The 27,468-nt window shown below is 44.0% G+C and overlaps 1 protein-coding gene across 6 annotated transcripts; it reads left to right on the top strand.

Annotated features, from left to right (window-relative positions):
* GSS (glutathione synthetase) lies at nucleotides 1–27,468 on the top strand. 6 transcript variants are annotated; one of them, XM_040434945.1, is made up of 13 exons: nucleotides 1–83; nucleotides 7,321–7,456; nucleotides 12,456–12,601; nucleotides 14,910–14,985; nucleotides 15,063–15,202; nucleotides 17,235–17,351; nucleotides 17,627–17,707; nucleotides 18,757–18,834; nucleotides 18,923–18,989; nucleotides 20,570–20,764; nucleotides 22,222–22,303; nucleotides 26,236–26,425; nucleotides 26,558–27,468. In XM_040434945.1, exons 2-13 carry the CDS (start codon nucleotides 7,328–7,330, stop codon nucleotides 26,679–26,681), a joined length of 1,425 nt encoding a protein of 474 aa, XP_040290879.1. In that variant the 5' UTR covers nucleotides 1–83; nucleotides 7,321–7,327; the 3' UTR covers nucleotides 26,682–27,468. The 6 variants fall into 6 exon arrangements, with proteins under 6 accessions (XP_040290879.1, XP_040290884.1, XP_040290880.1 ...); XM_040434946.1 differs by having other exon boundaries at nucleotides 17–139; XM_040434947.1 differs by having other exon boundaries at nucleotides 63–163.

Below are 27,468 nucleotides of genomic sequence, written 5' to 3'. Positions count from 1 at the left end.
CTGGCACGCCCCTCCTCACCTGCAGTCGCACACTGGTTGTGTGTTTGATTCATAGCTAGAGAGAGGAGACGAGGAAGTAGCGGGTGAGTGATGGTAATGAATTCAGGTGACATTATTATAATATTATCCAGCGTAATAGGTTAGTATGATGTCACACATACAGGTATGTAGTCACCTATTTATTTTCTGCACTTTACAGACATTAGCATTACACTGTCCCCAATGGGGCTCACAATCTAAGTTCCCCATCAATATGTCTTTAGAGTGTGGGTGGGAGGAAACCCACGCAAACACGGGGAGAACATACAAACTCCATGGAGATGCTTTCTTTGGTTGCCTTGCAAGGTAGCAGCGCTAACCACTGAGCCACCGTGCTGCCCATATGCGGTCCCCTGTCCCGTGTATGCGGTCCCCTGTCCCGTGTATGCGGTCCCCTGTTTCGTGTATGCGGTCCCCTGTCGGGAGACGTGATGGTAATGAATTCAGGACCCGGTGACACTATTATAATAGTATGCGGTCCCCTGTCCCATGTATTGTTTGCGGTCCCCTGTCCCATGTATGCGGTCCCCTGTCTCATGTATGCGGTCCCCTGTCGGGGGACGTGATGGTAATGAATTCAGGACCCGGTGACACTATTATAATATTATAATAGTATGCGGTCCCCTGTCCCATGTATGCGGTCCCCTGTCCCATGTATGCGGTCCCCTGTCCCATGTATGCGGTCCCCTGTCCCATGTATGCGGTCCCCTGTCCCATGTATGCGGTCCCCTGTCTCATGTATGCGGTCCCCTGTCTCATGTATGCGGTCCCCTGTCTCATGTATGCGGTCCCCTGTCTCATGTATGCGGTCCCCTGTCTCATGTATGCGGTCCCCTGTCGGGGGACGTGATGGTAATGAATTCAGGACCCGGTGACACTATTATAATATTATAATAGTATGCGGTCCCCTGTCCCATGTATGCGGTCCCCTGTCCCATGTATGCGGTCCCCTGTCCCATGTATGCGGTCCCCTGTCTCATGTATGCGGTACCCTGTCGGGGGACATGATGGTAATGAATTCAGGACCCGGTGACACTATTATAATATTATAATAGTATGCGGTCCCCTGTCTCGTGTATGCGGTCCCCTGTCTCGTGTATGCGGTCCCCTGTCTCGTGTATGCGGTCCCCTGTCTCGTGTATGCGGTCCCCTGTCTCGTGTATGCGGTCCCCTGTCTCGTGTATGCGGTCCCCTGTCTCGTGTATGCGGTCCCCTGTCCCGTGTATGCGGTCCCCTGTCCCGTGTATGCGGTCCCCCGTGTATGCGGTCCCCTGTCTCGTGTATGCGGTCCCCCGTGTATGCGGTCCCCTGTCTCGTGTATGCGGTCCCCTGTCTCGTGTATGCGGTCCCCTGTCTCGTGTATGCGGTCCCCTGTCACGTGTATGCCGGTCCCCTGTCTCGTGTATGCGGTCCGTGTATGCGGTCCCCTGTCCCGTGTATGCGGTCCCCTGTCCCGTGTATGCGGTCCCCTGTCCCGTGTATGCGGTCCCCTGTCGGGGGACGTGATGGTAATGAATTCAGGACCCGGTGACACTATTATAATAGTATGCGGTCCCCTGTCCCATGTATGCGGTCCCCTGTCCCATGTATGCGGTCCCCTGTCCCATGTATGCGGTCCCCTGTCCCATGTATGCGGTCCCCTGTCCCATGTTTGCGGTCCCCTGTCCCATGTATGCGGTCCCCTGTCCCATGTTTGCGGTCCCCTGTCCCATGTTTGCGGTCCCCTGTCCCATGTTTGCGGTCCCCTGTCTCATGTATGCGGTCCCCTGTCTCATGTATGCGGTCCCCTGTCTCATGTATGCGGTCCCCTGTCGGGGGACGTGATGGTAATGAATTCAGGACCCGGTGACACTATTATAATATTATAATAGTATGCGGTCCCCTGTCTCATGTATGCGGTCCCCTGTCTCATGTATGCGGTCCCCTGTCTCATGTATGCGGTCCCCTGTCGGGGGACGTGATGGTAATGAATTCAGGACCCGGTGACACTATTATAATATTATAATAGTATGCGGTCCCCTGTCCCATGTATGCGGTCCCCTGTCCCATGTATGCGGTCCCCTGTCCCATGTATGCGGTACCCTGTCGGGGGACATGATGGTAATGAATTCAGGACCCGGTGACACTATTATAATATTATAATAGTATGCGGTCCCCTGTCTCGTGTATGCGGTCCCCTGTCCCGTGTATGCGGTCCCCCTGTCCCGTGTATGCGGTCCCCTGTCCCGTGTATGCGGTCCCGTGTATGCGGTCCCCTGTCCCGTGTATGCGGTCCCCTGTCCCGTGTATGCGGTCCCCTGTCCCGTGTATGCGGTCCCCTGTCCCGTGTATGCGGTCCCCTGTCTCCTGTATGCGGTACCCTGTCGGGGGACATGATGGTAATGAATTCAGGACCCGGTGACACTATTATAATATTATAATAGTATGCGGTCCCCTGTCCCGTGTATGCGGTCCCCTGTCCCGTGTATGCGGTCCCCTGTCCCGTGTATGCGGTCCCCTCTCCCGTGTATGCGGTCCCCTCTCCCGTGTATGCGGTCCCCTCTCCCGTGTATGCGGTCCCCTCTCCCGTGTATGCGGTCCCCTCTCCCGTGTATGCGGTCCCCTCTCCCGTGTATGCGGTCCCCTCTCCCGTGTATGCGGTCCCCTCTCCCGTGTATGCGGTCCCCTCTCCCATGTATGCGGTCCCCTGTCCCATGTATGAGCTTGTATCATATGGTGACTGCTGAGGTAAAATCATTGCATTTACAGCAAAGAACAAGACGGCAGATATTGTATTTACCACAGCCGTACACCTGAGATCCCCCCCCGGTGTGCTGTCCGCATTTTTTGCAGACATATTGAAATGAATAGGTCTGAATCCTATCCGCAAAAAAACGGAACGGACACGGAAGCAGAATATGTTTGTGTGCATGAGGCCTTAAAGGGGTTGTCACAACTTACCAATAGTTGGTGCACAGTCAGGGGATGGTGTAAAAGAACATAAGTGTTACTTACCTGTTGAGCCTCCAGCGCTGCCGGTCATTGTTTACGGTTCTGTGGACACATGTGATGGAAAAACTGCACAAAAACACGCAACAAAACCACGCCTATTATATGTGTTTTTGGCTGAGGAAAAGCCAGGAGATTTCACCCTCTCCATTGAGAAAGGTACAATCCGCAAGAGAAATAATCTGCTGGATAAATTGACATGCTGCGGATTTCAAAACCGCAATGCCGCAGCTTTTCTGTTGCGTTTATCTTTACGCAACATGTGGATGAGAATTCAGAAATTCTCATCCACTTTGCTGGTACTGTACAACGCTGCGGATTTGCCTCACGAAAATCTGCGACAGCAAATCTGCAGCGAATCAGTTACGTGACCCCCGCCTCAAAGGAATGGTTCACCTTCAGGGACCTTTCTGCCAAACCACTTCCCCCCCCCCCCACCCATGTCGCCAGACCCTGCGCATGGAAGCATACTTACCTGCTCCCCGTAACTGGGTTCTCACTCCTTTGGTCCCCCACCGCCGCTGCTTTGCCCCAGTTTCCCCCTGTCAACATCCGGTTTGATGCAGATCACGTGGCTGCTGCAACCAATGGCTGGCCACAACGGTGACATTACCCTCCATGTGTAATGTCACAGGGTCACGTGATGCAGGGGCACCCATCACCGCCGTGGCCAGTGATTGGGTGCAGCAGCCATGTCGCCCGTGTCAAACAGGATGTGGGTGATGGGGGACTGAAGGAGCTGGAACCCAGCGGCAGGGAGCAGGTAAGTATGCTTCTATCCTCAGGTCTGGCGACGTGGGGGGCCAGGCAGAAAGGTCACCGAAGGTGAACAACCCCTCTGAGGCCTAGTTATTGGTTGCAGCAGTCACGTTTTGTGGATGCACTGAAGCCATGTAAGAAAAGACCAGCAGCAGGGAGCAACGGGGACATAAGTAATGGTCGTTTTTTTATTTTAACAGTCCACTGCTTATGCCTCAATTTTGGCTGATCCTGGACGATCGCTGTACCCTCTGTTGTTGGGGGTCCATACACAAAAGATGGCTGATCCTGGTGAATTTGGCCAATTCAGCTGTCTTCTTTCTCATGTATGGTCGGCTCTGGATCGCTCAACCTTTCTTAGGCTGGGTGCACATCACCTTCAGAAGAACAGATCCTGTATTTAAAGCATCCGTTATGCACATTTGGCGTCCATTTTAGCCATTTCCATTGGAGATCTGTTATTTTAAACAAAGTCCTTCATTTTTTTTTTTCTCTAAAATTACGGATCTCGGATATAAATAACTAAAACGGATGCCAGACAGGGGCGGCGCTACCATAAGGCAGACCAAGCGGCTGCCTTAGGGCGCACCCTGGGCGAGGGCGGAAAAATTAACCTTTCTTTCTTTCCTTTTTTTTTTTTTTTTATTCACTACTTGTGACATGGGGATGTGGCGAGTGGAGTGGAGTTGTGCCATGGGGACGACTGAAATGTGACACAATAGGGGTAATGATGTGATCATGATGTGCATAGGTGATTTGACATGGAGGGGGGGAAATGTGACAGAGAGGATTATATTAAAAGGAGGGGGGGAAATGTGACATGGGGGCTGATGTCTGATATCGGGGTCTGATCTGAGGTCTGATTAACATTGGGGGTCTGATTGCTGTTCTGACCTGAGGTGTAATGGAAAATATTTTTTTCTTATTATCCTCCTCTAAAACCTAGGTGTGTCTTAGAGGGCGAAAAATACGGTCCTGAAACCAGCGATTGTCTGAAGCAGAGAGAAGATACCAGGAGCACACAGAGGAGAAGCCAGCTACTGCAGACAGGACCAGGGCCAGGTGAGCTGCGAGGGGGGGCGCCAAAATGTAGCTTCGCTTGTGTTGGCAAAAATCCTTGCACCGGCCCTGATGCCAGATATGCATAACTGAGCATAACGAATGCTTTAAATAAGGGATCCATTTTTTTCCGTTCTTTTTCTGTTGTTCTGAAGGGGATGTGAACCCGGCCACCTAGTAACACGTCGGAGCCTCAAAGTGTGCATTTCTTCTCGTAGTGGTTGCGATGACGCCTGTACAGGCAATTTTACTCTTTACAAAAAGTCTCATGCGAATTCCTACACAAGACTTTCTTTGGTGCAGAGCGCTGTATCAGCGCAGCCTGTCTGTTCAGTTCCTGCTGCCCAAACCATTATACCCACTGCAGTGTATTAAATTATAGCTCATCCTGGAGTCATTTCAGTTAGGCCTCATGCACACGGCCGTTGTTTTGGTCCACATCCGAGCCACAGTTTTGGCGGCTCGGGTGCGGACCCATTCACTTCAATGGGGCCACAAATGATGCGGACTGCACTCCGTGTTCTGTCCGCATCTGTTGCTCCGTTCCGTGGCCCCGCCAAAAAAATATAACCTGTCCTATTCTTGTCTGTTTTGAGGACAAGAATAGGCATTTCTACAATAGGCCACCCGTTCCGTTCCACAAATTGCGGAAGGCACACGGGCGGGCCTTCCTTGTTTTGCGGATCCGCGGTTTGCGGACCGCAAAAACTGAATGGTCGTGTACATGAGGCCTAAGACTTATGGCACTTAGTCAAAGATGTGGCTGAAGAAGTTAGGATACACTACACTGTGTTATTCCGGTGTGTTCTGGGTGGGATATTCATATACTGCTTTTTACGTATTTATAGAAGAAATAAAGAGCGTATTGTTGGTTTATTACCTTTATTCTGGCTGGTAAAGCAGCTTATTAACTTCTTGAGAAGTTATAATTTTCCGTCTGTACAATTAACCCCAGTGAGGCTGGACACTAATCCTCATATATTTCCCTCTTTGTCTTAGTACTCAAGTCATGCAATTCCTGGCTTTGCTCCCAGATAGCTTTCTGACAACCTCACAGTGCCCACCTCTATGACAATAGGCTCATACATACTCTAGATTTTATGTAACTACAGCACCGCGGGTAGTAGCCATTTTTGGTTAATATGCTCATTTCAGAAGAATGTGCTGTTTTGTTGTCAGGCTGTTCATCTTCATATATAGCATATATCAACTACGTATAGCATAGAGAACCATGATTGGCATAATTGGTGCACATGGTTAACACATAATTTTGAGTTTTTCAGCACTTTTTTGGTATTTTTTTGCATTTTTTTTGTGGTTCCAACTCGAGCTGTTAGCTGAGAACCTGTGGGAATATAAGACGCACACGTGATTTTTATTTTTTTCTTTCCTACTGGGGTTTTTGTGGCCTCTGGGTTTTGTTTTTGTTTTTTTAAATATAACATATTGAAGCTTTTGTCATTTTTTTTTGTCTATTTAAAAAAAGAAAAGAAAAAATAGACACTAAAAAGCGCCATAAAAACCACAAGCACAGTACAGAAGAAAACGCTAGCGGTTTCAATGGTGTTTTAGGAGTAAAAATAAAAAGCACCAGAGCAGATTTGTGTGCGTTGGGGTCCTAAGGTATATGGATGTTTTTCCGTAAAAGTGTGCTCAAGTTCAGAAGCTTTTGAAATATATATCAGAGAATAACATCAGTGGGGATCTGGGAGTAGGGAAGTCTGTCGTGTGTCTATCTGTGAATAGACAAAGGGTGGCGTAGGAAAGGAACCTGGTAAGTGGAGAAAGAAGTATCTTTCTGTAATAAGATACCGTATATTACAAAGTTGATTATCTTTGCTTCTACTATTGATTTATGCAATCAGAGGTTCACGTTTTGTGAGGTCAGTGGTAAGCACCAAGCATTCAGTCATCTTCTTTGTAAATGCTGTTTTGCCATCATGAGAAGAGATGGTCTCCCTAGGATATGATATAACCTTCTGATACTGTAAGTTTCACCTCAATCCCTTTGCCTTTTGCTCTTCACACTTGCCTTCCCAGCCTCCCAGTGTGCTGAGATTTACAGCACAGCCCCTTCCAAGTGACATTTCCCTGTACAGCAGTAGATGGTATTAGCGCTGCGCAGGAAAAGCTGTGAAGGAGACGCAGTGTTTAACTAGCGCTGCAGTCCTTTCACGTGGAGGATTGTGACAGTCCCAGCAGTTGGAACCATATTATGCCATCACTTCCTGTGGTGGGAAAACCCATTTAAGCAATACATCTATTTAAATTGCCTGAATGGGAATACATACGAATATTTAGCCAAAACCTAAGAATTGATTGTTGACGAGATTTAATCCGAATTTCCAACTTTTCTCCAAATGCCACTAACAGAAGTCCACAAGCCCAATATCAGGGCCGCTTTGACTGATCACTTGGTCCTTGTGTTGCAGCATTATTTTCTGAATATGTTAATATAAACTTTCCTCCACACAGCTCCAAAATGGCTGATTTATGGGCCGATGTATATAACAACGCAGCGCTGCTTGAGGAGATAGCCCCCAATGCTGTTGATGCAGCCCTCCTGCAAGGAATTGTTATGAGGACAAAGGAGAGTCCAAATTCATCTGATGTAAGTACAGTATGCTCATAGATACAGATGTTTACTGGTCTGGGTGGTCAGTGAGAATGTCAATGTCTGATTTGGCCATGATCTTTGTGACCAAATCAGTCCTAAGGATAGGCCATCAGTATGTGGTGAATAGCATCCCACCGCCATGACCCTCAACGATCAGCGGAATGAAGGGACAATGGTAGTTGTTGTAGTACCACAGCCCCTGACACATTGATGTCCATACTGTGGCTGTTTCCGGCACTTCAGCACAGCACTGTTCATCTGCAGTATCGGCGACAGCTGCGTGTCTGTGGGCGTCATTGTGGTCCACAGTACCACACTGCTGCCCGCCCCATTGCATTATCAAAATTAGCCTAACTGCAGGAAATGTGATTAAAAAATAATAATAATAATTACTCACTCCCCCCCCATTTCTCCAGCGCTAAGACGAACGTTCTACCCACCAGTCTTTGTTTACTTTGCTGCAGCGATGACATCCACGTGACCGCTGCAGCCAATCACTGGCATCAGCAGTCTTCTGCCGTACATGCAGGTGATTGGGGGATTTATGTGGTGAGTAATGTAGACATACACTGGAGGATATTTAATCAGGTTCTTTTCATAGTTACAGTCAGTCGATCTGTCAGGAAAAAAACAAAACAGGATCCTATGCATCAGTTATGCACATTTGGCATCCGTTTTGAGAATTTTTCTTCAGAGATCCATTATTTTAGACTGAAAAAGTCCTGCATGCAGTACTTTTTTTTTTCCCCATCTAAAGCCTCATGAACACGTCCGTGGAACATGGACCGTGAGATACCGGCCTAAATAATACGAGTGTATTACTGTACAGCAGCGGGCGCACGGCGTCATAGCAACCAATGACGCCGTGCGCTCCTGCACTCAGCAGGAATCCGGGCCGGTATCTCACGGTCCGTGTTCCACGGACGTGTGCATGAGTCTCAAAAGAAACGGATCTCAGATAGAAATGGCTCAAACAGATGCCAGATGTGCATAACATGCAAGGGATCCTGTTTCTTCTGTCCGGATTTACTATTTACAGTAAAGGTTACTATTGTTTGTGACAAAGGCCCGCACACAATTGTCCGGATAAAATGTACGACTGCCACCATTGAAACAATACTACACGTTGAGCATGCATGTTGGGTTTTAAAAAAGATGTTTAGTTTTAAAAATCTACCGATAGGCAGTATGTTTAGTTTTAAAATCTTCTACTATCCAATTAGATATCCTCCACATTTTAGTCAAAGGGAAAAAATGGTATAAGAAGAAAGGCTGGAGGATGGGTGAATAAGGGGGAACATCACTCTGAGTAGTAGGTACATCCATCCATATCTCATTGAGACCACAGCTATGATACTTGCAGTCTCCGGGTCGGGTAATCGAAATAAAGCTTCATCTCTGGAAAAGAACCAAGGGTCACCTGTCCTGGTAAAAAGTGGACTCTTCTTCTTCTTCCAACCACTAACATTATATTAACACTAGATGTGCATATCATAGTGCTTCAAAACGTTTGTGTGTGAGAGTTTAAAAGGGTTTTCTGAGATTATTATAATTTTTATTTTTTTACTAATGGTCATCAGTATCTGATCGGCAGGGGTCCTACACCCAGAACCCACGCCAATCAGCTGTTTGAGAAGGTAGCAGCGCTCCTGTGAGCACCGCTGCCTCCTCGCCAAGCTCAGTGTCGTACATTGTATAGTGGCTGTGCTTGGTATTGCGCTCAGCCCCATTCACTTGAATTGGTGCTGAGCTGTGCCTAGGCCACAGGACACATGAACGTGTCGTCACACGGCCTAGAAAAAGCAGCGAGAAAGCCGCGGTCCTACTGCAAGCACAGCTGCCTTCTCAAACAGCTGATCAGCGGGGGTCCCAGGTGTCAGACCGCCACCGATCACATGCTGATGACCTACCCAGAGGATAGGTCATCAGTAAAAAAAAAAAATCTCAGAAAACCCCCTTTAACATGTAATGGCACAGTTCAAAGTATATAGTAATCTTTGCATAAGGGCCCTTGCACACGACCGTATGCCCTCCAAGATATATGGTCCGTGAGCGGGCCATATGTCTCGGAGCGGCATGGATCATGTGCACGGGAGCGCATAGCATCATAGATTACAATGATGCTGTGGACATCGGGCCGCCCGCGGGACTATTGTTCTGCACTCATATGATCTTGAGAGTGCAGGACGATACCACAGCAGGCTACCCGACGTGCACAGCATCATTGTAATCTATGATGCTGTGTGCTCCCGTGCGCACGATCAATGCCCCTCCGGGACATATGGCCCGCTCATGGACCGTATATCTCGGAGGGCATACGGTCGTGTGCAAGGGCCCTAATATTGTGGTTGGTGTGTGTTCTTTTAAATATAATGAATATAATCCTAGAAGTGTAGTGTATACAGAATTGTAGTGAATACTGGAACACGTACATTAACCCCTTAAAGGGATTGTTCAGGGCTGAACCCGGATGTGCGCTGCCCTTCACTTCTTTACCATGTAGAAGTGGAGCGCTGTTTGTTGTGAGCATGTTAAAGGAGTGAAGTGGAGCTTATACAGTCCTGATCAAAATCATGGCTGGATCTTAACAAGGTTCCAAGTAGAGTTTCAACATCCAAAAAGAAGAAATGGGAGTGAGACAAAACATTTCTTGAGCATTGAATTTAATGAAAACAACGAATAAACTGAAACAGGCTGTTTTTCAGCTGATCAAAAGTTTAGGACCACACCTCCAAAAAAAAACTACCCCCCCCCCCCCCCCCCCCCCCCCCCCCCAAAAACAGAAATCCAACCTCCAAACATGACCTCGGTAATGAGTAGCTCCGCCGTTATTGTTTATCACTTCCAAAATTAGTTTCAGCATGCTTGATGCAAGCGTTTCCATGAGGTGAGTGGGAACATTTCTCCAAGTGGTGAAGACGGCCGCACGAAGGCCATCTATTGTCTGGAACTGTTGTCCATTTTTGTAAACTTCCCTTGCCATCCATCCCCAAAGGTTCTCAATTGGATTTAGATCAGGGGAACACGCAGGATGGGCCAAAAGAGTGATGTTATTCTCCTGGAAGAAGTCCCTTGTCCTGCGGGCATTGTGTACTGTAGCGTTGTCCTGTTGAAAAACCCAGTCGTTACCACACAGACGAGGGCCCTCAGTCATGAGGAATGCTCTCTGCAACATCTGGACATAGCCAGCGGCCGTTTGATGCCCCTGCACTTCCTGAAGCTCCATTGTTCCACTGAAGGAAAAAGCACCCCAGACCATTATGGCGCCCCCTCCACTGTGGCGCGTAGAAAACATCTCAGGTGGGATCTGCTTGTCATGCCAGTAACGTTGGAAACCATCAGGACCATCAAGGTTATTTTTTTTCTCATCAGAGAATAAAACTTTCTTCCACCTTTTGAATGTCCCATGTTTGGTGCTCTCTTGCAAAGTCCAAACGAGCAGTTCTGTGGCGTTCAAGGAGACGATGCCGTCTGATGGTTATGGGGCTGCAGTCAGCAACAGTAAGGGCCTTAATTTGGGTCGAGGATCGTCCAGTGTCTTGACGGACAGCCATTTGGATCCTCCGGCTCAGTGCTGATGAAATTTTTTTGTGTCTTCCTCTTGACTTTTTTCTTCCATAACCCTCAGGATCATTTAAGAAATTCCAAATGACTGTCTTACTGCATCCCACCTCAGCAGCGATGGCGCGCTGTGAGAGACCCTGCTTATGCAGTTCAACCCGACCACTTTCAAAAAAGGAGATTTTTTGCCTTTGCCATCACAACGTGTGACTACCTGACGGAAAATGACAATGAATCCACATCTTTGCACAGATTTGGCCTTTTAAAGGCATGTGGTCCTAAAATTTGGATCAGCTGAAAAACAGCCTGTTTCAGTTTAATCGTTATTTTCAATTAATTGAATGCTCAAAAAATGTTTTGTCTCACTCTCATTTCTTCTTGTTGCATGTTGAAGCTCTACTTGGAACCTTGTTAAGATCCAACAATGTAAAATATGATTTTTTTTTGCCATTTTTCAAGTGGTCTTAAACTTTTGATCAGGACTGTATCTGGGTTCAGCCCTGAACCCGGACAACCCCTTTAATGACTGGGCGATTTCATTTTTACTCCCAGCCTTCCCAATGGCATAACTTTTTTTTTATTTTTCCATTCACATAGCTGTATGAGGGTTTGTTTTCTGCAGGGCAAGTTGTACTTTCTAATGGCACCATTTACAGTAGCATACAGTATAGTGGGAAGCAGGGAAAAAATTCTAAATGGGGTTTATAATAGAATTTATAATGGAATTATAAAAAAAAAAACTCAATTCCACCACAGTTTTATGGGTTTTGTTTTTACACCATTTCCTATGTGGTAGGGACTTTCATTCTACTGGTCACTGGTCATGATTACAACGATACCACGTATGTATAGTTTTTCTTGTGTTTTTAAATACTGAAAAAAAGAATAAAAACTTTGGAGAAAATTAATTTATTTTCTTTGCATTTCCATATTCTTACCCCCATAACTTTTTTTTTTCATGTAGGGAGCTATGTGAGGGCTCATTTCTTGCGGGGCAACGATCTGTACTTTTCATTGATACCATTTTGGATTGTGTATGACTTTTTGATCACTCTTTATTAAATTTTTTGTGGAGCGGCAAAGAAACAAAAATATAGCAAATTTTGACTTTATTTTTCCTCCCTGTTTTGCCATTTGCCGTATGGGATAAATATTTTTATATTTTAATAGTACAGGCATTTTCACACATGGATATGGCCATTATGTTTATTTTTTCTTAAATTGTTTATGTATTTTAATTTTTCATTTATTTTTCATTAAGTATTAACTTCTTTTTTGACTTTTTTTTTTTTTTAATAGTTCCCCTAGGAAAAGCATTAGCATTGGCGTCTGAGAATTACACTAAGTTCCTAACTAATGTGCACTGCCAGGTTAATAATATTTGTTACTTATAATTATTGATTATCCATTCTCATTTTCCGCTGTGCATTAGGTGGTGAATTTTGCTCCATTCACTTTGCTTCCTTCTCCTGTGCCGAGACACCTCTTTGAACAAGCAAAGTCTGTCCAAGAAGATTTTAATTTGCTGGTGGATCGCCTCAGCCAGAACCTGTCATTCCTGGAGAGTGCGCTTTCAAGGTATAACAAATGCAGCAGGCTATGCCCAAGTAATCGTGCTTAGGTAGTAAATGTTACTTATCACATGTAGAGATTATTACATACATATGAGTTAAAGTTTTTCAGCAGTTTTTGTCATAAAGGGTTAAGTTTTAGCTTAGCTGTCAGGATCTCACTTTCACTGAGCCATCATCAGATGCCTATGTACAGCCCTTATCTCTAAACTACTAACAGCTTATAAACACTTATTTAAAGGGAGCCTGTCATCAACTTTATGTTGACCTCACTGAGGGCAGTATAAAATAGTAACAGAAATGCTGATTTCAGCGGTGTGTCACTCATGAGCTAAAGGTAAGTGGTTGCCGAGAACCAGCGTCATAATCGTTGCAGCACAGGCCTTGAAAAGAGTCAAATCTTGAGTAGAGTCCTGGTTATACATAATCTCCTGCATTCTCACCCATCTGCTGATGATTGGCAGTTCTCTCCTAGAGAGAAAGGGAGAAAACTAGGTGGAAGACTGTCAGTCATCAACAGGTGGGCAGGAGAGCAGGAATTCATGAATGGCAGTGACTCTCTTCCAGGCCTAGTCTGCAGTGATTGTGATGTTGGTTCTCGGCAACCACTTACTTTTAAGTTATAAATGACAGACCGCTGAAATCAACTCGCCTATCTCTACTTTATACTGCTGTTAGTATGGGCAGCACAAAGTTGATGACAGGTTCCCTTTAAGCCACATTCTTATCGGTAAGATAAGAACTGACCTATAATGCGACGTTTATATAACATCAGAGAGCAGAGATAAGGAGTCCGTCTGCTCCTGGTCTGACGGAAAAGACAGAAAATCCAAACGGTGCTACTAGAACATATCAGCTCTGTACAGAAAAAAGGGCTTTAATAAAAAAATATTTTTAGTTCAAAATGAGTGCAATGCAAACAAAAAAAAATTGCCCCCTAAGGTGTACATAGCATTTAAACCATATTCGTATCAGTAAGATGAGAACTGATCTATAATAAGTGTTTGAGCTGTCAGGAGATCAGAGGTAAGCTTCACATGAGCCGTTAGCTAAGTTCTCTGATGGGACACAATGTAAGCACAAAGTCTGCTAATAGAGAATCTCGACACTGTATAGAGACAGGGTCTTAGATTTTTTTTTTTTTACTAAAGAACAATCCCCCAAAAAAAATTGAGCTCAAAATGAAAACAAATGCACTAATAAAAAAAATAAAAAAAGAACCCCAAGGGTGTAGCCTTTAACAGTCACTTGTCTGATGCATTCCTGTGGTGGGTTGTGGCAATAAAGTGGTCTACTGTACGCTAAATAATTAACCGCCTGACCTGGTACAGCAATCTTATGTTAAAATATATATTTTAGTGGCACTTGAGCACTTGATATGTTTTGCAAATGGAAGTGAAGGGTCTGTTGTAATGCTCATCATCTGCATGTGCTTCTCACAGAAGGTGGAGGGTGGTGCTGTAGTCTCCATCCGGGCATGCAATGTCGTTCTGTGCTGTAGAACTTGTGACCATTCCTGGTAAACCTAAAGCTGACCCTGAGGCGGACCACCGTCTTCTATGCAATGTCAGGAAAAAGAGGCATTGGTCATGCTAGTTTCGGCATCATTCATTGTTCCCGCAGGAGATACCAGACTGCCTGAGGGGCAGCACAATATTTCTGATATAAACGGGTGTGCACATTCGGCAGCGCATGCATGTTTATGATGGAGTTAGGAAATGGCCAAACCATTCTTGCCCCAACTGGTATTTGATAGATATGGGCAGCGAGCAGACCCTGGCTGATCAGACTCTTACTAGGGAGCATGTTAAATCTGGTACTCTGTCTCAGTGCATATCAAGTTCTGGCTCAAGAGATGGCTTACATTTTGAGACCACTTTTCAAAAGGGCGCTTATCCTCTAGAAGTATGTATGTTCTGTACAAGATTTTCATGTCCTAACAGGATGCATACATGCGATGTGAACAGGCCTTGAAACAGCCATGTTGATTTTCATGACTATTTCATTCCAATGGCTGTTAACAGGACATTGCCTTCCCACATCATAGCTGTGCCGAAAACTGGTGATCACTTCCTTTCCTCCTAATTGATAAGCCGAATGTGCATTAAAGGCAAATTAATACGGGAACTGGCAATGATGGCGGAGATGATGGCAATGATGTGCTGTCTTATGTAATATAGCTGTGCCATGTTTTCAGTAGGTACTGTAGATACTGTTTCTATACAATATATTAGCCATTTATTTCTTTTACAGCTTCCTTTAAGGTGACATATACCTATTCTAAAAAAAAATCTAATTCTTATTCTATTTTACAGCACCATAAAAGTGGACGACTTCATAGAGCGTCTTTTCAAAATTTATAGACACGTGCTGGATGAAGGCCTGGCTCAGGTAGGTAGAAGTCTGTGACGCTTTTAGTTGCTGACATGTCGATTCTCTATCAAACCATGTCTTATTATATTTTTCAGACTGTGTTTTTGGGCATCAATCGCTCAGACTACATGTTTGACTGCAGAGCAGATGGGACCACAGCTCTGAAACAGATCGAGATTAATACGATTGCTGCCAGTTTTGGGGGGCTATCATCTCGGACTCCTGCGGTGCACCAGTAAGAATGCAGATTATATTTCACCGATATTCTGGTCAATAGATGCCATAAAGAGATTGTTGAAATTGGATTTCATGTGAAATGGCAGCCTCGGACTCATGTGCGGACTGCACCCGTGACCGGGGGATATTAAGATTTTCACTGATTTTATGTGTGTATTTATATCTTATGTAACCACCAAAACACTGGTAAGGAGTGTTTTTGTAGGTGATTGTGTTCAGTTTTATAACAAAAAAACTAAAAAAAAACTGCATCTGTGGTTGCTTAGCAGTGCTCTAAATGACAGTCACTAAGGAAAATCCATCTTCGTGTTCAGTATGTACTGTGCAATGAAGACTGCTCACTGTTGAGGCTCACTCAGACGGCCGTATGAATGAGTCCGCATCCGTTCTGCAATTTTGCGGAACAGGTGCGGACCCATTCATTTCAATGGGGCCGCAAAAGATGTGTAAAGTAGTGAAAAACTCTGCATGTAATAATGAGCCGTCTACAGTGCACTCTGAACACAGGGTTTCCTTAGCTATGCTCATTTAAGCTACTTTCACACTAGCGGCACAGACCTCTGGCAGGCTGTTCCATCGGGTGAACAGCCTGTCGGATCCGTCCTGCCGCTAGTGAATGTATGCCCCTAGACTGCCTCTCAGTCCCCATTGACTATAATGGGCTCGGGGCGGAGGCACGGCGAGAGGCTGCCGGAACAAATGTCGGACATGTCGTAGTTTTATTCCGGCAGCCTCCCGCTGTGCGCTGCCTTCACTGGAACTCTGCCCCCGCCCCCATTATAGTCAATGGGGACGGAGCGGCAGTCCGGGGGAACACGTTCACTGGCGGCAGGACGGATCCAACAGGCTGTTCACCCGACGGAACAGCCTGCCGGAGGTCCGTGCCGCTAGTGTGAAAGTAGCCTTTTTTTTTTTTTTATAAAACTGAACAAAATCCCCTAATAAAGTATATTCCTAACCACTTCCCCTATACATAGAAAAATACTTGAAGTGACAGTAATACTTTAATTTCTGGTATGTTTTTCCTGTTAGAGCAGACAAATTATGAGGTGACAATAGGTTTCATTTTATCTACATTTTGTTATTGAAACAGATGAACATCTGCCATACATGTGCTGCAGATGTCGGGTCTTTTAGATGGCTCACCTTAGGTAAACCATTGCAGTCTATGGGATAAGCAGTCAGATGATTGCATGTTAAAGTCCCCTAGGAGGACTGAAAATAAATGTAAAAAAAAAAAAAAAAAAGATATAAAAATTTAAATCACCCCCTTTCCCATTTTCTAAATACAGATAAATAAACAATAAAAAATAAAGATCCTTTGTATTGCCGCCGGAAATATTAAAATGTAAAAATATTTATCCTGTACGGTGAACAGCGTAATGGAAAAAAAATCTAAATGGTCTTTTCACAGCTTTTGGTCTCTTCACCTCCCCCCCAAAAAATTTAACAAAAACGTAACCAAAAATCCCTAAACCCCCAAAATGGTATAAATAAAAAATACAGATCACCTCACACAGCTCTGCAGACGCAACTATCAACGATTAACAGGGGACAGAATATGGCGATGCAAAGAAAACATTTTTTTTCCAATGTGTTTTTTTGCAAATGTAATCGTACTGAACCACAGAATGAAGGTAACAGGTCAGTTTCACAATGGGAACTCTGTAAAAATGAAACCCATAAAACGGTGGAATTGTAATATTTTTTTCCCAATTCCACCCCAGGTCTCCTCCACTGAACGAGCAGCCGACTGGCGGTAAGGAACGCTTTCTTCCCGACAATCGGCTGTAACCTGCCTTTAGAGTTTTCTTCCAGCTTCCCACTATGTTGTATGCAATATTAAGTGGTTCCATTAGAAAGTAAAAGTTGTCCCACAGAAAAAACAAGCCATCATTGTTGGCTCCTCGACGGCAGGGAGTGAAAAAACAAAAATTAAAAAAGGAAAAACACTACGTCAGTTTTTTTTTTGTTTTTTTTTCAAAAAAACGTTGCCATCTTTTAAGTGCAGCTCTTCCATATTTCTGTAGACACGTCCTGAAGGCACTCGGGAAACCAGAAGAAGCTTGTAAGATTCTGTCAAACAACCCATCACTTGGGATATCCCGAGCGATTGCTAAGGCCTGGGAACTGTATGGCTCACAAAAGTAAGTCTAGCTTGTGAAGGATGGAGCGTTGGTTTTCTCACTTATCATAGTTACCTAATGAATTTGAATATTTTATGTCTGATTTTACAAAGAAGTCACGAGGAGTTTGTGTTTTATACCATTTTGTTATGTTTTGGTGAAAATAGTAGTAGATTTCATTCATGGGCCTGTTTTAGCTGCAGAGGATTCAATGAATTTATTTCTATTTGTGAAATCAGTTGGCTGACTATCAGCTCCTCTAGGTTCCTCTATATACAATAATCTTTATTTTTCAGGGCTGTTGTCATGTTTTTGGTTGAGAGTGTACAGAGGAACATTTTTGATCACCGGTACATTGAGAATGAACTGTGGAACAGGTAAAAATTATTTTTTATTTTTTTTTGTTTAAAAAAGTGCAATTCCCCCCTCCCCCCCCCCTGCTTGTGATATTGACCGGTTGGAAATCAAGATATGGAAGTCTGTATTAGGAAATGCAATGGTACCATATTTATTCCATTAGAAGACGCGTCCCTGTCAGTGTTTCGGGGTAAAAATCTTTGGATCTGTGTTACTCCGATTTCATGTAGGGGAGTAGTCATGTTTATTTCACATCATGGTTGCATTTGTTCTAATCAACCTCCATTCTAACAGTCCATTATGGGGGGTCTCTTCATTCATTACATCAAGTTCCAGGAGTGTAACTATGGGGGCTGCAGACTTAGTGGTTGCACCAGGGCCTGGCTGCTTGAAGAGCCCCAAAGACGTTGTGGCCTCATATTAGGAGAATGAGACCAGTACTGGTAAATGATGGGTAATAGTTGGCAATCCAATCCTGCAATAGATTTTGCATTGGGGCCCTGGAGCTGCAAGTTATGCCTATGGCAGCTTCCGAGGAATCGGCTGACCGTGTTGTCAGTGGGATCTAATAGACAGTCACCTAATCGATCCCACAGGATTTCGATTTTTAATCCATGATATTGCTTGCTTCTCCAGGAAAAGAGCAGCATCAGCAGGTGGAAATTCTGTAAATGGAGATCCCCTTGTACTGGACTGTGACTTCATGCTCCATTTTCCTATTATACATAGCACCCTGGGTCATTGTTGCTGGGAAGTATTGGTTAGTTGTCTCTGGTGACTTCAGGTCATAATAGTTATTAATATATGGGATAACAAGGTTATGTAGGTACTAAGGCTTGAGCTGACTGTTCACTACAGCATTTGGTCATTAAAAAAATCCCTTCTCCACAATTACTCACAGTTGTCCTTATCCAGTAGTTATATCTGATCACTTACTCAAATACAGCTTCCTCTTCTTATGACAGTTTGCTACTTCTGGCCGATATGTGACGCTCTGTGCATCTATATAATGAGTGATTTATGACATATGTATTGTGTTTTTCTCATTCTCTTACATTTTATTTTCCAGAAATATCAAAGTGATTAGGAGACGTCTCACGGATGTCTATGAGAGAGGATCATTGGATGAAAAGAAATGTCTCTCTGTGTAGGTATTTCTACTACTTCTGACATTCACATCTGTCTCTTATTGAGTACTCATACTTGAGCCATGCTAACATAACCATTTCTTTTAGGGATGGCTATGAGGTTGCAGTGGCGTATTTCAGAACTGGATATATGCCTGAGGATTACAGTGAGCAGGTTCGTATATCCAGCTTATAAAGCTCTTCTCAACTTCGTTTTTTGTTATGGAATTACCTGCAAAAGCCCAGAGCAATCATACAAAAGCATGACAATAGCAATATCCATTAACTCTCAATCCTATCCCTTCCCAATAAACTTCATAGGCACCTGTAGTCCACAGAAGATTCATTGAAATCTATGGGAGAGTGTTGTAGACATGCTCTGTGACCTGTGCAGAGGTTATTGTGCAGGATGGGGGGAGGAAATGAGCTGTCCCCATCACCTATTTTTGGAAGTTTTATCTTCCTCCTGCTTTATGATGGTACCTTTCATTGTAATCCTGCTTACGATGATAATGAGATGACCACTGGCAAGTGATCTGGAAAGAAGAGGATCATTTGTCATTGTGAACACTAAATGATTAAATGTTTTTTCTTTAACTATAGTAACATGGAAAGTTAGACATTTAAAATATAACGCTCCCATGTATGTGCAAGGCGCTGTACATGTTACTAGGGTGACACAACAAATCATGATTTGCTCCGCTATCAGTGGTTTTTAGAAAGCCCTGACGCTTGCCAATCACTCACTAACATAGTGAAAGTGTGATTTCAACTGGATTAGGATGTATAGAGGCGAGGGTATCGCAAAATGCAGGTGTCACGGTCCCTTCTGTGACAGATGTCAGGAGATCAAGAGACTGGCGGAGGAATCTAACAGCCTCTTTTGATTACTCTTGACTCAGTGTTGTTGTTTATGACCACATCCCTTGTTTCAGGTGTAGCTTAGTAGTCATTACTTCAACCCTATTTAGTCTTACCCCACCCTTCTGACTGTGCTATAAAATATCTTCATTTGGTTTTGGAAGAGCTGTTGTGTTGTCCTCTTTGGAGTTTCTGCTCGTCCATCACTACAGAAGTTAAATGTCGCGTTTGTTTGTGTTTTGTTTTCCCTTCCTTGTTGGTTGTTACTAGGCCTCAGGGAGACGCTTGTTTTTTCATCTGGGAAGGAACGGGTTGTCTCAGCCCTGCCAATATCCTTAGGGCTCTTTAGGGTCTCTAGGGTTCCAGGGTATAGAAATTCCTACCTTCAAGGGGTGCCCATACGGTTAGGAGTCAGGGCCAGGAGTAGGATTCTCTAGGAGGTGACCTTTTCCTTTCCCTAGCGTTAAGGCCTAGTGGCTTTCCCTTTCCCTCCTGGTTGTCAGTGTGGTGTTCTCCTATACCTCATCCGTGACAGCAGGTAAAGATGGATTTTTTTTATTTTTCCATAGAGTTTTTCCCCAGGATATTAATGGAAGAATTTCTCTGTAATTAAAATCCATTGAAGTGGATACCAGTGAAACTGGTCTTCTGAGATGGAACAGTAGCAGTGAAATGCAGCAGAGTTGTAGGTGTGTGGTTAGTCATTGTATTATAAAATCTTGTTGATATGGAATAAATATTCCAATTATATATTGGAAATGGAGTCAGATCAGTGGGTAATTTACTTTATGATATGTAATGTCGGTGATTAGTCACTGGTGTAAAATGACCATCCTGTTGAATCCCAGTCATGCTAGTTATATGTGGTATAATACAACTGTTCCACTTTTACAGGCTTGGGAAGCTCGTCTTATGATGGAAAGATCCAGAGCAGTGAAATGCCCAGACATAGCAACCCAGCTGGTCGGTACCAAGAAGGTGCAGCAGGAACTGAGCCGCCCTCTTGTCCTGGAAAAGTTTCTGCCTGACAAACCGGAGGCCGTTTCCAGAATCAGAGAGACTTTCGCAGGCCTGTACTCCTTAGATATTGTACGTGGAGGCTTAGATGGTAAAATATTAACTGCTGAGAACACGCACTACTCCCCAATCCAAATCCAGTATGTATAAATGAAAATGACAAATCCCACCATTTCTCAATGCAGTTACATACTAAAACGAAGACGTATGAAGAAATACAAATTGTTTTAAACTGAGAATTGTGACATAATATGGTTCAAATGTCCAGGTTCTTGTACCTTATGAAGGACCCTTATAGAAAATTTCCTTTATACTGTGTACTCGTTATCCTTGAAGTTGTAGCTTTCTGTAGATTTTAAGCAGTTTTATGTTGAATGGCATTTACAAATGATCAAAAGTAGGTTTTCTACCTTAATCAGTTCACATCCAGATATGAACTGCATTAAAGGGCATCTGTCAGCAGATTTGTACCTATGACACTGGCTGACCTGTTACATGTGCACTTGGCAGCTGAAGACATCTGTGTTGGTCCCATGTTCATATGTGACCGCATTGCTGAGAAAAATGATGTTTTAATATATGCAAGTGAGCCTCTAGAAGCAACGGGGGCGTTACCATTACACCTAGGGGCTCTGCTCTCTCTGCAACTGCTGCACCTACTGCACTTTGACAGGATCAGGTAGTGTAAACATGATCACGCCTGACCCTGACTTTTAAAGTCAATCAAAGTGCAGAGAGGGTAGAGCCTCTAGGTGCAACGGAAACACCACCATTGCTCCTAAAGTCTCATTTGTATATATTAAAACTACATATTATTATTTTTTCTCAGCAATACAGGCACATATGAACATGGGACCAACACAGATGCCTTCAGCTGCCAAGCGCATATGTAACAGGTCAGCCAGTGTCATAGGTACAAATCTGTCATTATTTACAAATGGTCAGCGAGATATCTTGTACACCTATTGACTACTAAAAATTTTAAAAATATCAGCTGTGTCACTTTTTCTTTGGAATTATTATTTTTGTAAGTGTAGTGTAACGATTACAGGGATGTGACGAGCTGTTTTACAAACTTGCTACTATCATCCTCTTACTGTATCCTTGCGCTACTTGTATTCATCCTTATTGTTCTATCCATAATACCTAGTGCACATGCTGTCTAAAAACTGATTAACCACTGCCCCCCTGCTGACAGATGCCCTTTAAAAGCTTAATAAGTTTGCAATACCTTCCTTTACTTGCCTTCTGCTGATGAGTTACATCTTATAACCTAGCAGTTCCTAGTCATAGGTGCAATCCTAATTTTGAGACCTTCTAAACCAATCCCTCCCCACGTTCCTTGTGGATTTACTATTGAGTTGTATGTGATGCAAACAATACTCCTTTTTCCGATGCAGAGCACATTGCAATATATGCATTCAGCAAAACTTCAGAAATGTCATTACCGGATGCTTTCAGTATGTTATCTGCAAGCTTTTTTTTTTTTTTTTATGATTATTATTATTATTATTATTATTATTATTCAGGGTGAAGAAGGAAACCACACTGTGAAGATAGCACTGGAAAACTCAGACCAATATGTATTAAAACCACAACGAGAAGGCGGAGGTAAATACCACAATTATGTAATGGTGTACAGTGTGATTGCTATACAATATTCAGCTAAACAGTCTAGGAGGTTATGCAGCATGCGGTGTCTGCAAATGAACGAGGAGGTAAAAGTCCAGACCTCTGAGGTTAGAATTCTGAGATCGAGAATCTTTTTCGGATGGATTCATATATACCATAAAAACTGCATGTCTTGCTTGCAAATGTTGATGTGGATTTCTATTGGAATTGCAGCAGATGTCACCCTTTACAATGAAATCCATAGCATTTCCGTGGAGTATATGCAGCAAAATCCACATGAAAGACATGCTGATTTTGCGTTTGATCTGTCTATTGCATACATTTCTGGTATGTGTGAGCCAATCTTACCTCTTCTGAGGCATGGAAGGGCCTCCATAGGATCCTTAAAGGGATTCTGTCAGCTAGTTTGAGCCTATAGAGCTGAGGACATGTGCTGCTAGATCACGACTAGCATGTCCGCAATATACATTTCCCATAGGTATAAATGCTTTTATTCAATAATATTTTTTTTATATATATGCAAATGAGGCAAGTAAGGAGCCCAAGGGGCTGTTACCAACGTTTCAGAAGCCCAGCCACACCCACTGTGAAGAAGCCCTGCACCGCCCGCATCCTCCGAATCTCCTCCTTGCTCCCCCGACGTCGCAGAGTTGAAGCGTTGTAATCTCGCGCATGCGCGAGTATGCCGCATGTGAGTGCCTGCATGGTGTTTTTTCCATGTGCTGGCATCGGCCTCAGGGAGTGAACTGCACATGTGCTAGCTGGCATACGTGAAATTACGTTGCTTCAACTATGTGACATCAGGGGAGCAAGGAAGAGATTCGGAGGATGCGGGCGGTGCTGGGCTCCTTCACAGTGGGTGTGGCTGGGCTCCTGAAATGTTGGTAACAGCCCCTTGGGCTCCTTGTCTCATTTACATACAGTACAGACCAAAAGTTTGGACACACCTTCTCATTCAAAGAGTTTTCTTTATTTTCATGACTATGAAGGCATCAAAACTATGAATTAACACATGTGGAATTATATACATAACAAGCAAGTGTGAAACAACTGAAAATATGTCATATTCTAGGTTCTTCAAAGTAGCCACCTTTTGCTTTGATTACTGCTTTGCACACTCTTGGCATTCTCTTGATGAGCTTCAAGAGGTAGTCCCCTGAAATGGTCTTCCAACAGTCTTGAAGGAGTTCCCAGAGATGCTTAGCACTTGTTGGCCCTTTTGCCTTCACTCTGCGGTCCAGCTCACCCCAAACCATCTCGATTGGGTTCAGGTCCGGTGACTGTGGAGGCCAGGTCATCTGGCGCAGCACCCCATCACTCTCCTTCATGGTCAAATAGCCCTTACTTTCAAAGTTTTCCCAATTTGTCGGCTGACTGACCTTCATTTCTTAAAGTAATGATGGCCACTCGTTTTTCTTTACTTAGCTGCTTTTTTCTTGCCATAATACAAATTCTAACAGTCTATTCAGTAGGACTATCAGCTGTGTATCCACCTGACTTCTCCTCAACGCCACTGATGGTCCCAACCCCATTTATAAGGCAAGAAATCCCACTTATTAAACCTGACAGGGCACACCTGTGAAGTGAAAACCATTTCAGGGGACTACCTCTTGAAGCTCATCAAGAGAATGCCAAGAGTGTGCAAAGCAGTAATCAAAGCAAAAGGTGGCTACTTTGAAGAACCTAGAATAGGACATATTTTCAGTTGTTTCACACTTTTGTTATGTATATAATTCCACATGTGTTAATTCATAGTTTTGATGCCTTCAGTGTGAATCTACAATTTTCATAGTCATGAAAATAAAGAAAACTCTTTGAATGAGAAGGTGTGTCCAAACTTTTGGTCTGTACTGTATATATAAAATAGTTTTTTTTATTTTATTATTGAATAAAAGCACTCACAGCTATGGGAAATGTATATTGCGGACGTGCTAGTGGCGATCTAGTAGCACATGTCCTCAGTTCTATAGGCTCAAACTAGCTGACAGAATCCCTTTTAAAGGGGTTATCCCATGTGTAATGTAAAAAATGAAAATATCATATAGTTAGCACATAACTATCTCTTTCTAACAAACTTAGGACCAGCCCTGTTCCTCATATAGATCCAGAGATATCCCCATTAATTGATCCAATTGCTCCGCTAGATTTATTTCAGGCCAGCAGCTTAGGTGGCATGCACGTTCTCACAAGGCGAGCTGATGGCAGTTGAGGGATGGAACTGCGCATGTTCTCCCATCTCATGGAGCAGGACAGAAAAATTAGAAAAAGAACAAACAGCAGGTGGCGCTATACAGATACATTTTAGTGAATAACTCAGTGGCTATACTAAATATTTAATTACATGCAATTGCAAAAGTATTCAGATCTAGGTGCTGGTTTGAAAAATATAGAATATTTTTCATGGGACAACCCCTTTTAAGCCCCATCTATGCCAACCTCAAACACATTCCACTGGGCTGACAGACTTTACTTTGTGCACTTAAGTGTATTCCCCACTGTGACCTGGCTGCCACTGTCACCAATGAAAAGAGAGGGGAGGGGCTGTGAAGCTGCCCCTGCCACCAATGACAATAGCACTGATGAGGAGGGGAGGACCTGTGGCCACTGCACCACCAATGAATATAATTAACCCCTTAATACAAATGTACACGGCAGGTGCCAGCTGTCACACACACCCGGCACCCAGCCGCAATGACGGGGCATGGCGATCCCATGAACCACATCAATTAACCCCTCAGGTGCGGCCCTCGTGGTTCGGCGGGATCCCTGTCATTGAGGCCGGGTGCCAGGTGTGTGATAGGGTCGGCGTCCGCCGCGTACATTTGTATGTAGGGGTTAATTATATTCATTGGTGGTGCAGTGGCCACGGGCCCTCCCCTCCTCCTCAGTATTATATTTATTGGTGGCCACAGGGTCCCCCCTCCTCCTTAGTAATTTCATTGGTGGCAGTAGCAGCATCCGATCTGAGCCCCAGCAGTGTAAGCCTGGGGCTCCAATCGGTTACCATGACAGCCAGGACACTACTGAAGCCCTGGCTGCCATGGTAATCTCCCTGCTGCTGTGTGCACTATGCACAGGGCAACAGGGAGAGTGTAAAGTCCTATTGACCCTAATAGAGCTCTATAAGGGTGAATAGGACAAGGGTTCCAGCCCCTAAGGTGGCTAATAATTATTAAATAAAAAGTTAAGGAAAAAAAAAAAAAAAGCCAAAATATTAAAGGTTTAAATCGCCCCCTTTCCCAATTTTACATATGAAATATATAAACAATAAAAAAATAAACATATTAGGTATTGCCACATCTGAAAAAGTCTGAACTATTAGAATATTTAAAGGGAACCTGTCACCTGGATTTTGGGTATAGAGCTGAGGACATGGGTTGCTAGATGGCCGCTAGCACATCCGCAATACCCAGTGCCCATAAATGACTCTATGTTAATTTGCATATGTATCAAATCGGGTTTTTTACACAATAAAAGCACACAGAGCTATGGGGACTGGATATTGCGGATGTGCTAGTGGCCATCTAGCAACCCATGTCCTCAGCTCTATACCCCAAATCCCGGTGACAGGTTCCCTTTAAAAATATCTTCTATGCGGTAAACACTGTGTCCCCCCCCAAAAAATAGGATAGGACTATTCTGTTCTGATGATGGGCCGGACGTTCCATAAAATGCGGTATGCAGCTTTTTTTGGTGTTTTTTTTTTTTTTTTCTTTCGTGTGGTATTGAGTATCGCAATACTTTTTATGGTATCGAAATTGAAACAAAATGATGGTATTGTGACAACCCTAATTCACCCATTCAAAATTTGATGAGGATTTAGACACTGATTCTTTATCAATAAAAGCAGCGACACTCTATACTTTGGCCATCCATGTATTCATATAATGTATATCAATTTCTTTCATAAGGAAATAATATCTACGGTGATGAAATCAGAGAAGTGCTAGAAAGGGTCAAAGATAGCACGGAGTGCACTTCTTACATTCTGATGGATAAGATCAAGCCTCAGCCAGTAAGGAGCTGTCTACTGAGAGCCAATAGCAAAGTAAAAGTGTCAGAATGCATCAGTGAGCTGGGTATGTTCGGAGTCTATGTGAGGTAAGTGGTCCTTATACGTTGTATTTCTGTGATATGCACCTTATAGGTACAGACAGTGTGAAAATGTCATGCTCTCTTGAACCCCTTTATCAGATGTCTGTGTAATATTTTGCCTGTTGGTTCTTACTTTAGGCAAGGTGACAAGATGGTTCTCAATGAAGGTGTGGGTCATCTTCTTAGGACAAAAGCCACTGAGCACGCTGATGGTGGTGTGGCAGCTGGAGTCGCAGTCCTGGACAATCCTTACCTCGTTTAGGGATCATGTGTGACCTCTGACACTCAAAGTGCCTAACTCCCCATGCTGGACACTGGAGGAAGTTCTGTACGTCTGGTTCATTAAAGCCCACATGTTGGCGTTTTAATCTTGGTTGTCATCTTCCAACAGGACATACATATTTGCCAATGAAGGGCCTCTGAGACTGGTACAATTCTGAAACTAAATAGTACATTATTTTACAAATTGAACAATTTTATTCAAGTGATGTGGTAAAATTAACCCTTATTTTCACTAGCACACAAACTGTACACAATTATACAATAGTCTGAAAAAACTAGATTTTTGTACTTGCCGTAAAATGTGTTTCTCTTCCGTATCATTGGGGGACACAGGGTTGACCATGGGTATAGCTGTTGCCACTAGGAGGCGACACTAAGCACAAAGGTGTGAGCTCTTCCCTCCAGCTATACCCTTCCTACAGGGACTAAGCTAAATCAGTTAGTGCAAAAGTAGTAGGAGAAGCAAGACAAAAACAGGAAAACCAAACTATGTAGAAAACCAGAACCACGCAGGCCAGAAAAGGCCCGTAAACGAGAGAACGGGCGGGAGCCGTTTCCCCCAATGAAGGGGAGAGAAATCTAGTTTTCTGATCCGTATCATTGGGGGGCACAGGCTTGACTATGGGACGTTACAGAGCAGTCCCAAAGGTGGGCATAAACAAGAACCCTCCAGCCAATCAGAGAACCACCGTCTGCAAAATGTTACGCCCCAGAGAAGCATCAGAAGACGCAAAGGTGTGTACTCTGTAAAATTTGGAAAAGGTGTG

Source organism: Bufo bufo, chromosome 6 (genome assembly GCF_905171765.1).
Source record: "Bufo bufo chromosome 6, aBufBuf1.1, whole genome shotgun sequence".
NCBI classification, from domain to species: Eukaryota; Metazoa; Chordata; class Amphibia; order Anura; family Bufonidae; genus Bufo; species Bufo bufo.
Note: the sequence above shows the minus strand (reverse complement) of the source record. Positions and strands in the feature narration are given on the sequence as shown.